This window comes from Mesoplodon densirostris, chromosome 10 (genome assembly GCF_025265405.1).
Source record: "Mesoplodon densirostris isolate mMesDen1 chromosome 10, mMesDen1 primary haplotype, whole genome shotgun sequence".
Classification (NCBI taxonomy): Eukaryota; Metazoa; Chordata; class Mammalia; order Artiodactyla; family Ziphiidae; genus Mesoplodon; species Mesoplodon densirostris.
Genome location: NC_082670.1, coordinates 82527592 through 82540505, shown reverse-complemented (window position 1 = coordinate 82540505; position 12914 = coordinate 82527592). Strand labels below are relative to the sequence as shown.

The 12914-nt window shown below is 45.4% G+C and overlaps 1 protein-coding gene across 3 annotated transcripts in view; it reads right to left on the bottom strand.

Annotated features, from left to right (window-relative positions):
- Window positions 1-12914, bottom strand: part of PTPRG (protein tyrosine phosphatase receptor type G) — a 744445-nt gene that overhangs the window by 99813 nt on the left and 631718 nt on the right. For all 3 annotated transcript variants that reach the window (XM_060111286.1, XM_060111288.1, XM_060111287.1), the window contains exons 11-12: window positions 7695-7744; window positions 4978-5740 (exon numbers count right to left, since the gene is read on the bottom strand). In XM_060111286.1, the coding sequence (XP_059967269.1) occupies window positions 4978-5740; window positions 7695-7744 (813 nt within the window). The remainder of the gene's footprint in view (window positions 1-4977; window positions 5741-7694; window positions 7745-12914) is intronic.

Sequence of the window (12914 nt, the reverse complement as noted above, 5' to 3'; positions counted from 1 at the left end):
TCTCTTCCCACTAAATGCCAGTAGCAGCCCCCTCCTCAGTCATGATAACCAAAAATGTTTCCAGATATCGTCAAATATCCCTGCAGGGAAGGGGAACGAAATCATCACTCTGGTTGAGAACCTGTGCCATAAACTAAAAAATGGTATCTTTTTAAAAGTACACATTCAAATACTCGTTTAATAATTAATACTTCACCTGAGACCATCTTGTGCTGCCCACTCACGGAGCAAGCCCCTAAGGCGGGATGCAGGCAGCACCACGGTGGAGTCAGGGCCCATGTCTGACCCCCGGGCTCGCCACGTCTTGCCCGGGGCACGTTCCTTAACCGTCTGAGTCTCAGTTTCCTCACTGGTCTAATGACAAGGACAGCACAGGTCTCCCGGGGGATAAGTGACATCACATTTTGGCTTTTAGCACAGACAACACCAGCAGAGAACAAATGTTAACCAGTGACGTAATTATTTTTATAATCAAAGGTTTTCTTTAGAGCTTGAAAGTTCCAAAGAGGTGCCCAAAGGAGTGGGGTTTGCCCAAAAGGAGTGGGGTGGCTGGAGCTTGGCACCCTTGACTCTGGCTCAGAGCAGAACAGCAGCCCTAAGTCGCTGACCAACACAGTCCATTCCTAGCTCAGGGGCAGGACAAAGGCCAGCCAGGGGCCAGTTCTGGCCTGGAGACTGTACTTTCCTGACCCCTAAACTGGACTGTCTCTTTAGCTGACCCCAAGAAGGCAGTCAACAAGCTTTTGGTGAATGAGTGTTTACATAATGGGGTTCTGAGCAAGACTGAATCTGAAAAAGGAGCCCTGATTTAAGGAAAGAAAAATGAAAAATCCCAGCACTGAATGATGATGAGCTTGTAGACAATGCCTACCCTGAAATGCTTTTGCTGGGGCATGCCACGTACCATCCCGAGAACATTTTACTGCATCAGTAGGCATCTGAGGGTGCCTACACCACATCTGGGCTGTGCCTCCTGAGGGACGGACCATGGCTACTGCCTGCCTGATCTCTGTATGTGTCTGAGTCGGCCCTTCCTTCTAGAGAAGGATTCCCTTCTTCTCCTTCCCTGCAAGTTAATACTAAAGCTACTACTCATAGCACTTGAAAAGATGTTATCAAACATCAAGCCTTTTTGAGATGCTGGTAAAAATATAACACAGTTTGTAACTTTAAACGTTAACGCTTTTTTCAAAGAGACTAAATATTGATTTAAAGAATTGTTTTTAACGCGAAGAAAAAATAAATGTGGAACAGATTTAAACAAATGTACATCCACAGTCTTTCAAAGAAGTCACCACTAACATTAAAATGATGGTGATTTCGTTGAAAAAATAAACACCAAGCTGGAGGAGGCAGATGGAGAAAAGGCTGAGATGGATGGAAGCAGAGTGAGACCTTGGGGGTCGTGGACAAGGCAGGGTTTTCGGGTTTTACCCTCAAGTTCCTCACATCTTTTATTGACCAGTGGGTACACGTGTTTCTGCTTAAACCAGGGGTCAGCAAATGACAGCTCACCAATCAAATGAGGTCCACTGCCTGTTTTTGTAAACAGAGTTTCACCAGAACCCAATCACATCCACCCATTTGTGTAGTGTCTCTGGCCGCTTGCGTGCTACCTGGCAGAGATGCACAGTTTCAGCAAAGACCTATGGTTCACAAAGCTGAAAATGTCTGCTCTCTCTGGCTATTTGCAGAAGAAGTTTGCCAATCTCTGGCTTAACCGATCCCCATCGCTACTCTCAACCTGGAATTGCCTGGAACTGCCTGGAATTCTAAAGGAAGATCCCTTTTGGCTCTGGGAAGGAGTGGATGTTCCCATTGAGGTGAAGGTGGCAAGGGAGATGCTCTGATTCACCAGTGCTGGGGACAGAGCGGAGTTCCTGGAGGTCATTTTTAAAGCCAGCTCATTGGGGACCACAGTCTCCATATGGTCTTTAATGTCCAAGAATGACTGCAGAAGAAAGACCTATGAGGGGCCTCCTCCTAAGTCACCAGTGCCATTATGTGGCCCTCGGGCTGCAGAAAGCTCCTCCTTCCTTGTCACTGACAAGGGTGACTCTGCATCTCCTTTGGCACTAAGGGCTATGCCTATCCCCACTTTACAGACAGGCTCTGGGCAAAGACTGGCCTGAGGACCCTGCGTGAATAAAGGGCAGAGCCTACTGTAGGGATCTGACTCCAGAGCTACCCTGCCAAGATGGCAGACACTCAGATGCCTGCAGCGTTGAAACTTGAGACCCGCACGCCCCATACCTGGAGGTGGAAATACCCCAGGTTTACCACCTGTTTCTTCTCCCCTTTCCTTGGACTCGGGAACTTCGACTCCCATTGCAATGACTCATTTCTGCTTACTTGGACTACGCCCCAGGTCCCCACCCTCACCAGCCTCTCAAGGTATCAATATCAACACTCCCAACCCAAGCTCTTAGCAAGCCACACTTTTCAGGAGTGTGGACAAAAAAATGTTTAAGAGGAGCAGGCTGGGAATGCAACTTGCCAGAGCCTCTAGTCCAGAGGCCAAACCACTCAAGCCTGACAAGCAATTCCAGGTCCGCCGCGTGTCTTTGGAGAAACCACAGTGGTCCGCATCACCACTGCCATCACCTCCTAACTCTACTCCCTGTGTCCGTTCTTGCCTCCCCAGATGTCCACACAGAGGCCCACATGACCTTCTGAGAAGATTAATCAGATGAGTAACTCTCTTGCTGAAATCCATCACTACTTTCCCATATCGGTTAGAATCAAATCCGCAGCATGGCTGACGAGCCCCTTCCTGATCTGAGCTCTGCTTGTCTGTGAACTCATCCTGTAACCTTGACCTTGGCGGTCTAGACACACCGGCCCTCTGATGGCTCCTTGACTGATCCTAATTAGTTCTCACTTCAGGGTCTCTGGACCTGCTACCCCTCCTGCAGCCTAGAACGCTCGTTCATGGATCACGGCATAGCTAACTCCTTCTCGCCACCTGGGTCTCCATTCAAATGCCATCCCTTGACCATTCGATGCTATACTGTCCCTGTCCCCGACTCCAGCACTTGACGTCATGCATTTGTTTACTGGAATATTCTCAAGCTTGTCCATTAGAACATAAACCCCAGGAGAGCAAGGCCTGACTAGATCTAGAGTCTACTTCCAGTACCTAGTCCAGTGCCTGGGACACAGTGGGTACTCTATAAATATTTCTTCAATATCTTCAAATGCAAGAAATCCAACTTTTTCATAGCAAATTCCTAGAGGGAATGCCACTGCTCATGCAGGAATAGCTTCAAACAGCTTCACAAGTGGCTCGATATCTCCTCCACTCAATTCCTTGGAGGGCCACTCCGCACTTTTCCCTAAAGCCAGGACAAAGTGAGCAACGCCCATAGCAAACCCACACTTCAAAAAATGAGTCCATACCAGCTTTAAGGAGGAACGTAATTCAAAACATGAAAATTTATTCTAAGTTGTATCTTAACATACGAGGTCTCAGCTTTAGATGAATTTTAATGTTTACAAGTGCAAAAGCAAATAAATATTTACCAGTTGCTTTTTTTTTTTTTTTGCACTCTTATAACTCCACAACAGCTTAGATGCAAAAAAAATTGTTGCTAAACATCTTGTAGTCTGGCAAAAGAAAGAATTTCTTATTAAGAAAACCCCTCACAACAATAACAACCCCTCACGCTCAGGGCTCCCTTGTAGAAACTATCAGGATGGTTCATTAAGATTTGAGCGTGGACTTCCCTGGTGGCACAGTGGTTAAGAATCCGCCTGCCAATGCAGGGATCATGGGTTCGATCCTCGGTCCGGGAAGATCGCACATGCCATGGAGCAACTACGCCTGTGGGCCACAACTACTGAGCCTGTGCTCTAGAGCCTTTCAGCCACAACTACTGAGCCCGTGTGCCACAACTACTGAAGCCCATGCGCCTAGAGCCCGTGCTCCACTACAACAGAAGCCACAATGAGAAGCCCACACACTGCAACGAAGAGTAGCCCCTGCTCACTGCAACCAGAGAGAGCCCGCACACAGCAACGAAAACCCAAAGTGGCCATAAATAAATAATTAAATAAATAAAATTTTTAAAAAAGAAAAGAAAAAGATTTGAGCATACAACAGAGTCACAAAGTTGCCCTCGGTCAGCATGATGGGGATCACATCCTCCCCGTCGAGGCCAGACCAGCCATGCCCTGGTCTTATCATCCAGGAACTGGCTAATTCACAGAGCAAATAGGGCTCTGAGTGAGAGCCCTGTTTCCCGGGCTGGGATCATGGGCTAATACCAGCTCTCCCCATCCCCACGCTTTCAGTTTTAATGTAAATGTCACTTCCCCAGAGTGGCCTTTCTTAATTCAAAAAGCTCCCTGCCCTCTTCCTGATTATTTTCTCTGACAGCACCCTGTTTATTTCCTCTATTATCTACCGTACAGTTAGCTCGTTTTCTGGCTTTTCAGCGAACTTGCTCGCTGGCTTTCTAACATTCCTGCTTCCTGACTTCCCGGCGTGCGCCCTGGCGAGCTGCCACCACCACTATCTTCTCCTTTACGCTGTAAGCTTCAAGCAGCAGGGACCGTGCTCACCGGGGTTAGCACCCAGCCCAGGGCCTGGCACCAAACGGGCAGTCCATAAACGCAGGTGCTGAATAAGTGAATAAGGAATGAAATCTTGAAGGATAAACTTCTTAAGATCGATGTCTTTTTTATTCATTTACTTCAGGGCCTGGTTGAAGTGCTTGGAGGTATTCTGAGGCAAGTCGATTTTACCAGGAACCAAGTATCAAGGCAAGACTTAGTCCAGCAACGATAAGAGAGTAGGTGATTCTTATTAGAATAAAATAGAAAGACACACACACACACATTTTTATACCAGAGACACACACAATTCCAGGAATATTAAGCACTCTCTGGATCCTTATCCCCTGCCCCCAATTATTTTTTAAAGGGTAGGACTGTTCACAGCAGCTTGGAGGCTCAAGTGAGGAGTGGACCACTTACCTGGATTAACAGTGATAAATTTGCTATCTTCAGAAAATCGGTCCCCTGGGGACACAGGCTTCTTAGACGGTGTCTCAGGCCTCTTGGGATCATTCTCTCCGTAATGCTCCTCTGTGACTGTGGGGGGCACTTGGGTGAGGGTGACGGGGCGGGGGCCCAGGGCGTCCTCGGGCCGGGCGGTGGGGATGGCAGTGCGGTCCCGCTCACGCCCGGATATAGTCTGACGCCCACCATCCTGGGCAGCTCCGCCGGGAGCCGAGGGGGCGGGGCTGGGCTCAGTGCGGTTCCGCGCCTGCGCGGCGTGGGTCACCCCGTTCCTCTCCTTCTTCTCGGAGCCCTTCTCGCCCTCCTCCTCGTGCTCCCGCTCCCCGTCCTCGTTCTCACTCTTCTCGTCCTTCTCCCCCTCCTCGGCACCCTCGCCGTCCTTGGTTGGCGCCGAATCACCGTCGGGGCCCGGAGAGGCCAAGGCCTCAGGTGTGGCCGGGACGGGTCTGCCGGCCTGTTTGCTGGCCGCGGCGGCCGTGGGCAGGCGTGTGGGCCACACGGTGCTGGGGAAGGAGGAGATGCCGCCGCCGCTGAAGCCGAGGCCGGCGAGGAGCGTGCTGGTGACCACCGAGGCCACTGTCGCCTGGCTGCCGCTGGATGACGGGCCCATCCCAGTTGCCATGGAAACAAATGAGAAGGGGATGCCAGAGGATGTCCAGGTGGAAGACCCCGAGCTGATGGGGGCCATGTCGGCCGAAGAGGCGGGAGATGCTGTGGGCTTGAAGGGGTCACCCGGGGAGGTTGGGGGAGGGGACAGAGGAAGAGAAAGCAGAGTGTCAGTCATCAGGATTGGGGACGAGGCCCTGGGTATGACCCTCCAAGGGTTTTACTCATCTTTTACTTTCCTCGTGGGGTTTCCTAAAGCATGGTGCCAAAGCTGACAGGAGGTGATCCACGGATGACCATCCCTGCTCTTAAACGTTTTTACAATTACTTAAAAATTGTACCCAGCATATCAACCCCAACTTTTCACTGACGGCCCTGGAGGAGGCTAAATGACAAAACAATAAGTAGCGTTCACGTTGTTTGAAAGACAAACATCAAATCAGCAATAAAGTGGCAACATCAGATTGCCACCTGTTGTTGGGATGACACTGGAAGAAGCAGGAGCCCTTGGTCTTGTATATATTGGTGGCTCTTGTGGAGAATAAACTGCCCTTGTCTAGAAACGCTCCCCAGGATCTGGTTCCACAACTTAAAGTGAGGAAGTGGATGGACAGAGGGACAGTGGCCCGCCCATGTCTGCAGTGGCAGGTTCAGAAGCAGGGGCCATGCTCTACACTGAAGGCTTTGGGAGCTGTTTTACAGCCGGCATCCCCGTACCGGGCGCTGTACAGCTGCCGTTCCTTCCAGAGTCTCCGGATTTATCTACAGCAAAATCTATGCTCATGTAGATGACAACGATAAGAATTCTATTTAACAAGTACCAACTGTGTGTTGGGGCTTCCCAAGCTACCCTGGAGACACACAAGATCATCACACCATTTTACAGGTGAGGAAAACGAGGTGCAGAGAGGTTAAGGGGTAGAGGTGGCTGCCTGTGCCCAAACCTCAGCTCATTCTTCCCATCATACTAAACTGGGGCTCAGCTGTAAGATTTTATTTGTACATAGTATCTTAGGAAAATAAGATGTGTTGCTCTGAGTTATTAGTTTAATTTTAGTTCTTGAAACCTGGTGTGCAGAATCCAGAATTTCATCCCATCATTTATACAGTTCAAAATAATACACCCAGGACAACTCAGATTTCATCACTGTATCGTCAAGTTTCAGTCTGAAAAGTTTGTAGTTGAAGGACAACCAAGTTTGCAAATGTTGAGTTCTGAAGTTGGTTAATGAAATGCCAGGTGCCACATAAGATAAGGCACTGCAGACAGAGCAGTCAGACAGCCTGGGCTTGAGTCCACAATCCCTCACCTGCTCTCTGGGAGATGCTGAGCACATTACTTTAACTCACTGAGCGTCGGTTTCCTCATCCATAAAATGGGAGTAATAGTAACACGAATCTTGTGGGATGCTGTGAGGAGTAAATAAAATAATAATCTGTGCCTGAAACCCGGGAAAAGCTTAATAAATTTTAGGCTCTTATTGTTATCACCAAAGCTGCAATTAATATTGGGATTATTAGTTGCACTAGAAAGGGGAAAACTTAGATACTGAGGCTCCAGAAATGTGCAAATGTAACTGGGCAAATGACAACCATTCTTTTTTTTTCTTTCTTTCTTTCTTTTTTTTTTTTTTAAAGCCGCACTGCATGGCTTGTGGGATCTTAGTTCCCCAACCAGGGATCAAACCCGGGCCCCTGAGTGATAGCGCCGAGTCCTAACCACTGGACTGCCAGGGAATTCCCAAATGACAACCTTTCAATTTTAGCATGTTTACTCCTTTGCACTCTTACATCCTATGCTCCCACAAATAATAAATAATTAAAAATACGGAAAATTTTTATCTTGACAAAAATTATAACAGTATAACACTACTGGTTTAACTCTGTCGCACAGCTTGTTTTTATAATGCATTGAATTATAGGAGTGAATAATGTAATTTATTCAGTATTTTAACCGCTTCACATTGAGCATTTAGACAACATCATACTGCCACCTAGTGGTGACAGTTTTAACTTCATGCAAATTACCAACCAGACAGGACAAAGCGATTACATTCTCTACTTACCACTCCTGTTTTGACAATTCTGGTCCCTTGGAATATTCGAGTGGTATTAGCTGGCAAACAAAGAAATTACACTGTAAACAATATAACTTTGTTGTTTCGACAAAAACTGCACTTACCTACACAAATCTGAAATACATATAATTTTTATGTCATAAAATAAATATTCCTCTTTAGATTTTTTTTCCGACCATCAAAAAATGTAAAACCCTTCTTAGTTTGTGAGTCATTAAAAAACATGTAGAGGGTCAGGTTTGGCCTGTGGGCCACAGTTTGCTGACTCCTGTCTTAAGCTATTAGTTTACAACTTCAAGAAGTTTTAATCATTTTTCTATTTTATTAGTAAGGTAAAACTTACATACTCTAAAATGCACAAATCTTAAGCGTAGAGTCCAATTAATTTTTACCTCTGTAAACACCTGTGTAACTCCCCCTCCTCCCATATTAAGATATGGACATTCTCCAGCACCCTAGCAGGTTTGCACGTGCATCCATCCAGGCAATACCCTCATGACCTTTCCCTAAGGTCGCCACCACTCTGATCTTTGTCAGCGTTTTGTCTATTTTTGAACTTCTTATAAATGAAATTGTATTATCCCATTGTTCTTCGCTATTGTCTTTTTGGTTATAATTTCTTATATTATCCTTTCAGTGACTATAATATGCATCCTAAACTTATTACAGTTTACCTTAAACTAGTCCTTTCATCTCTCCTTAAAAATGTAAGAACTGTACAGTAATTTATTTGCCCAACTCACTTTTTGTGTACTGTCATATATTTTATTTCTATCAATAAAGTTTTAAAACCTCTTAACACATCACCACTGTTGCTTTAAATGGTCAAATTCTTTTTTAAAAATATTTATTTATTTATTTAATTCATTTTTTTGGCTGCGTCGGGTCTTTGTTGCCGCACGGGGATCTTTGTTGAGGCATGTGGGATCTTTCGTTGCAGTGTGTGGGCTCCAGGGCACGTGGGCTCTGTAGTCTGTGTGTGAAGCGTGGGCTTAGTTGCCCTGCGGCATGTGAGATCTTAGTTCCCCGACCAGGGATCAAACCCGAGTCCTCTGCATTGGAAGGTGGATTCTCTACTACTGGACCACGAGGGAAGTCCCTCAAATTCTTTTATATTAGCCACAGAGTACTCCTTCTGGTGTTCTTTCCTTCTTTCAGTTCTGTTCACCCATGTGTTATTATTAAACAATATAACTACACAAAATGTTTAACTGTGGTAAAATACACGTAACATAAAACTTACCATCTTAAACACTTTTAAGTGTACAGTTCAGTTGTGCTAAATCCTTGTGCCACAGATCTCCAGAATGTTTCCATCTTGCAAAACTGCAACTGTGTACCCATTAAACAAGTCCCAGCTTCCCCCGCCCCTCCCCGCCCCCTCAACTCCTGGCAACCATCCTTCTACTTTCTGTAAGTTTGAGTACTCCATATATCTCATGTAAGTGGAGTCATATATATTTACTTGTCTTTTTGTAACTGGCTTATTTCACTTAGCATAATGTCTTCAGGATTCATCCATGCTGTCCCATGTGGCAGAATTCCCTTCCTTTTTAAGGCCAAATAATATTCTGCTGCCTGTATGTACCATATTTTGTTTACCCATTCATTGCTGATGGACATCTAGATTGCGTCCACCTTTTCTCTATTGTGAATAATGCTAAACAGTATAACTTAAAAATATATACCAGACTGCTTCTTTGTGCTGATCTCAAAAACAATAGTCTTACATAAACTAAACGTTTGCTTCCTATGCATACAAGGCATTGAAAAATTAGCAAAAACCTGCTAAATCTCCAAATAAATAACATTTGTACCTGCTGGAGTTTTTAATCTAAACTAGAAGTGGGGCGAGTATCCGACATATTTTTTTATTTGCCCTGCAAGGTTTTTGGAAAAAAAAAAAAAAAAAAGAATTTGCTGCCAACATTGTAAACAGCAACTTTTACCTAGAAATCCCAATTTCCTGCTCATCCCTGAAAAATGACAATATTTGGCAACACTGAGCTCACCTTCCTGCAGGGCAACATTTGGTCGGGGCTGAGTGTCTGTCACCCCTTTTTGAAGGGCACATTCTGCAATTTCCCACTGACGGCCCTCCCCGCATTTGTATGTGTTGCCTGCCTGGCCCCGGGGCACCTGTATTTGTGACCCCCAACTTAACGATATATTCACTTTGCTCAGCTGGAAAGTGAAATGGGTGAAGAGACAAATGTGGAGAACAGATGGATCTAGATGTCAATACAACCAGGTCAAATGAGGCAGCCTAGGAAGCAAACAGTTCTTGCCTGGCACTAAATGTAACCTCCCACCATCAGTGAGTTGCTTCGGGATCGATATTGCACTGCCTCAGACAGGTATACACACCTCCCTTTGTTAAGACAGGAAGAAAGCCCCCTAAGAGACCTGCTTTCCCTGCCCTTTACAAAGGCCTTAATTTAAGGCAACAAACTGGCCACTCCATCAACATGCCCGCTTCTCATTGATCTTGAACAATTTCCACTGGGGTCAGTTCTAGCTGTGGTGACTACGAAGTTTCTACAAGAGCTTTCAGATCAGGAGTCCACCGGCCTGGTGGACTTCAGGGATGGGGGCAAAAAATGAGACCTGCATCCCCACTAAGCTGTCACGGAGATGCAGCTTTTCCTTGCACGAGGAACGCAAGCTCCAAATCTCAGCTGCATTTTAATAGGATCATCCTATGACTCTGTGATTAAAATGGGAATATTTTCCTACTGCCTTAGAATTGTTGGAGCTTTTTTGGAGTATCATTTATGTTCATCACTACTCAGAAATCACCGTCGCTAACAGACCCACCACTTGTCATTTAATACTTTCACAAAAGAAGCACACAGATGACTACATTCCCAATTTGTTTGCTTAAAATATTTTGACAATTGTATCTGAGCATAATTGGTTTCCTTTCCTATGTATTTGACTTATTTATTTTAAACCATTCTGAGAGAGGATCTGTTGGCTTGGCCAGGCTGCCTAATGAGTCTGTGGCTCAAAGAAAAAGCTTAAGAGCCCCTAGTTTCCATGACTGTTGAGAATTGCAAAAAAGGCTTTTGAACACTTAGTAATCAATCTTTTTAGCCATTTGTTGAAGACTGGGGATACAGGGTAATATTTATGCTTTAGGGGTGGTCTGTTGTTGTGTACAAATGATTGGGCTTTGGAATAAGAAATCAGACTCTGCTTAGTAGCCAAGTGATTTTTCGCAAGTTACTCAACTGCCCAGGACATCATTTCCCCCTCCGTATAACACCTGCATTACAAGTTGCCATGAGGTCAAATGAAATAACCTATGGGCAAATGCTCTGTAACGGGGAGCCACTCTACAGATAATGATTACCATTATTATCATATTTACTACAGTAAGGTAAACATAACTTATTTATTACGTTACACAGGACATAAATATTGCTTTATTTACTATAATAATGTAAATATTCCACAGGGCTTCCTCATGCTCCCAAACCAGAGGTAAACTTTATCACTGGGAAACCTAATTATTCTGAACAAAGGTGTAAATGAAATTCCCTAAGTTAATTTCCTTCCCTTTTAAAACTTCAGTCCTAAGAGTTGACCAGTTTTGTACACCGGCCTCTACTGCTCATAGACTCCTACTTGGCCCACCAGAAAAGGCATGCTAGCTTACCTGAAGATTTTGTTTTTCCACTGCCCACTGCTGCAGGGAAGATGCTAAGGCCATTGCGTGCCCCTTTGTTAACATGCAGGGACAAACACCAATACAGAAAACGAGCAAACACATGTCCACCCCTGAGCAGAGAAACTCTGCAGACAAAGGAGACACTGGCCATTTTCAACAAGTCACCGTGATCAGACATTTTAAATATTCCGTGCTTGGAAGTTACAGCTGACAAGGCCTTTTTGAATTGCATTACATTACAAACATTTAATTTTTCAAAGTCCGTGCAGAAGCCAATGAGCTCAGGGGCCTATTAATCAAGAAAGGCGGTTCTGCAGATTCCAGGCTCCTAGCTGGAGTGCATGGAAGGCCTAATTATGATTTATGTGCCGAAAGATCCGGGGCTCCACTCTGGCTTCCCGTGCTCTCTCCCCTGGGCTGACATAGACCTGGCCTTGGCTTTTGGACCCTCCTCAACACAGGCAGATGGGCCAATACATTCAGGGCAAAGGTGGACATGGTGAGTGTGATTTATTTGTGAGAAAAAATACAGCCATGCTAATTTCAATTAGTTTAAATGGAAGGATGAGAGAATGTGAACATTAGCAAAGAATATTTCAATACTAGATGCAAAATTGCGAAGCTAGAAGGGATCTTTGCAGGGACTCTCAGCTGAAGGGCTTCTTATCCTGGGTTCATCATTTATTATTTTTTATATTAAAGCTCATACTTAGGGGGTATTTATAGTTGGTAACAGGCACTGTGCTAATTAGTTAACATGCGTCACCCCCTGTCACTCTACAAGGACCCTGTGAGGTCGGTACTCTCACGACAACCACTTTTGGACTGTGAAATTGCAGCTTAGAGAAGCTAGTCAACATTCTCAGAGTTGCAGAAACACTAAGTGGCAGCCAGAACTCAACCTTGGGGCCCTCGTGTCAGGGCCCTGGCTCTAAGTCAGTTCTTCTCAACCTGTAATGTGCACGCCTGGTACCTGAGCCATCTGGTTAAAATTCAGATTCCTGGGCCCCACCCTCCGAGCTTCTGAGACAATTAGTCTGAGAGGGGCCCATGAATGTGCATTTCTCAGAGGATTCCAGACAATGAAGCTGATCCACAGCCTACAGGTTTTATGGGACCCCTAAAGCTGTAATACACAAAATTCTGGCATTTTTCTAGAGAAAGTGTCCAAAGTCTTCATCAGATACATGACTCACAAAAGTTAAGAATCACTGGCCTGGTGTGTAGGTGTCTCGGAAACTGAGGTTTCAGGAAGTAATGAACCTTACCAGGGAGGGCATCAGACCAGCAGAGCAAAGCCCAATGCCCTGGTTGCTCCCTTCATGCTGCTCTTAGTGCCCCTCACCAAACCAGGTCTGCAAACTACGGCCCACCGGCTGGCTGTCAATAAAGTTTTATTGGAACCAGGACTGGGATTAGGTCGGGGCAAGTAAGATAGAGTGGATCCTGTCTTTATGCAAAATTTCGATATTTTGTTCAAGAACCTTTTGCATTGATTTTGCTTTAAAAAAAATATTTCATTGGGCTTCCCTGGT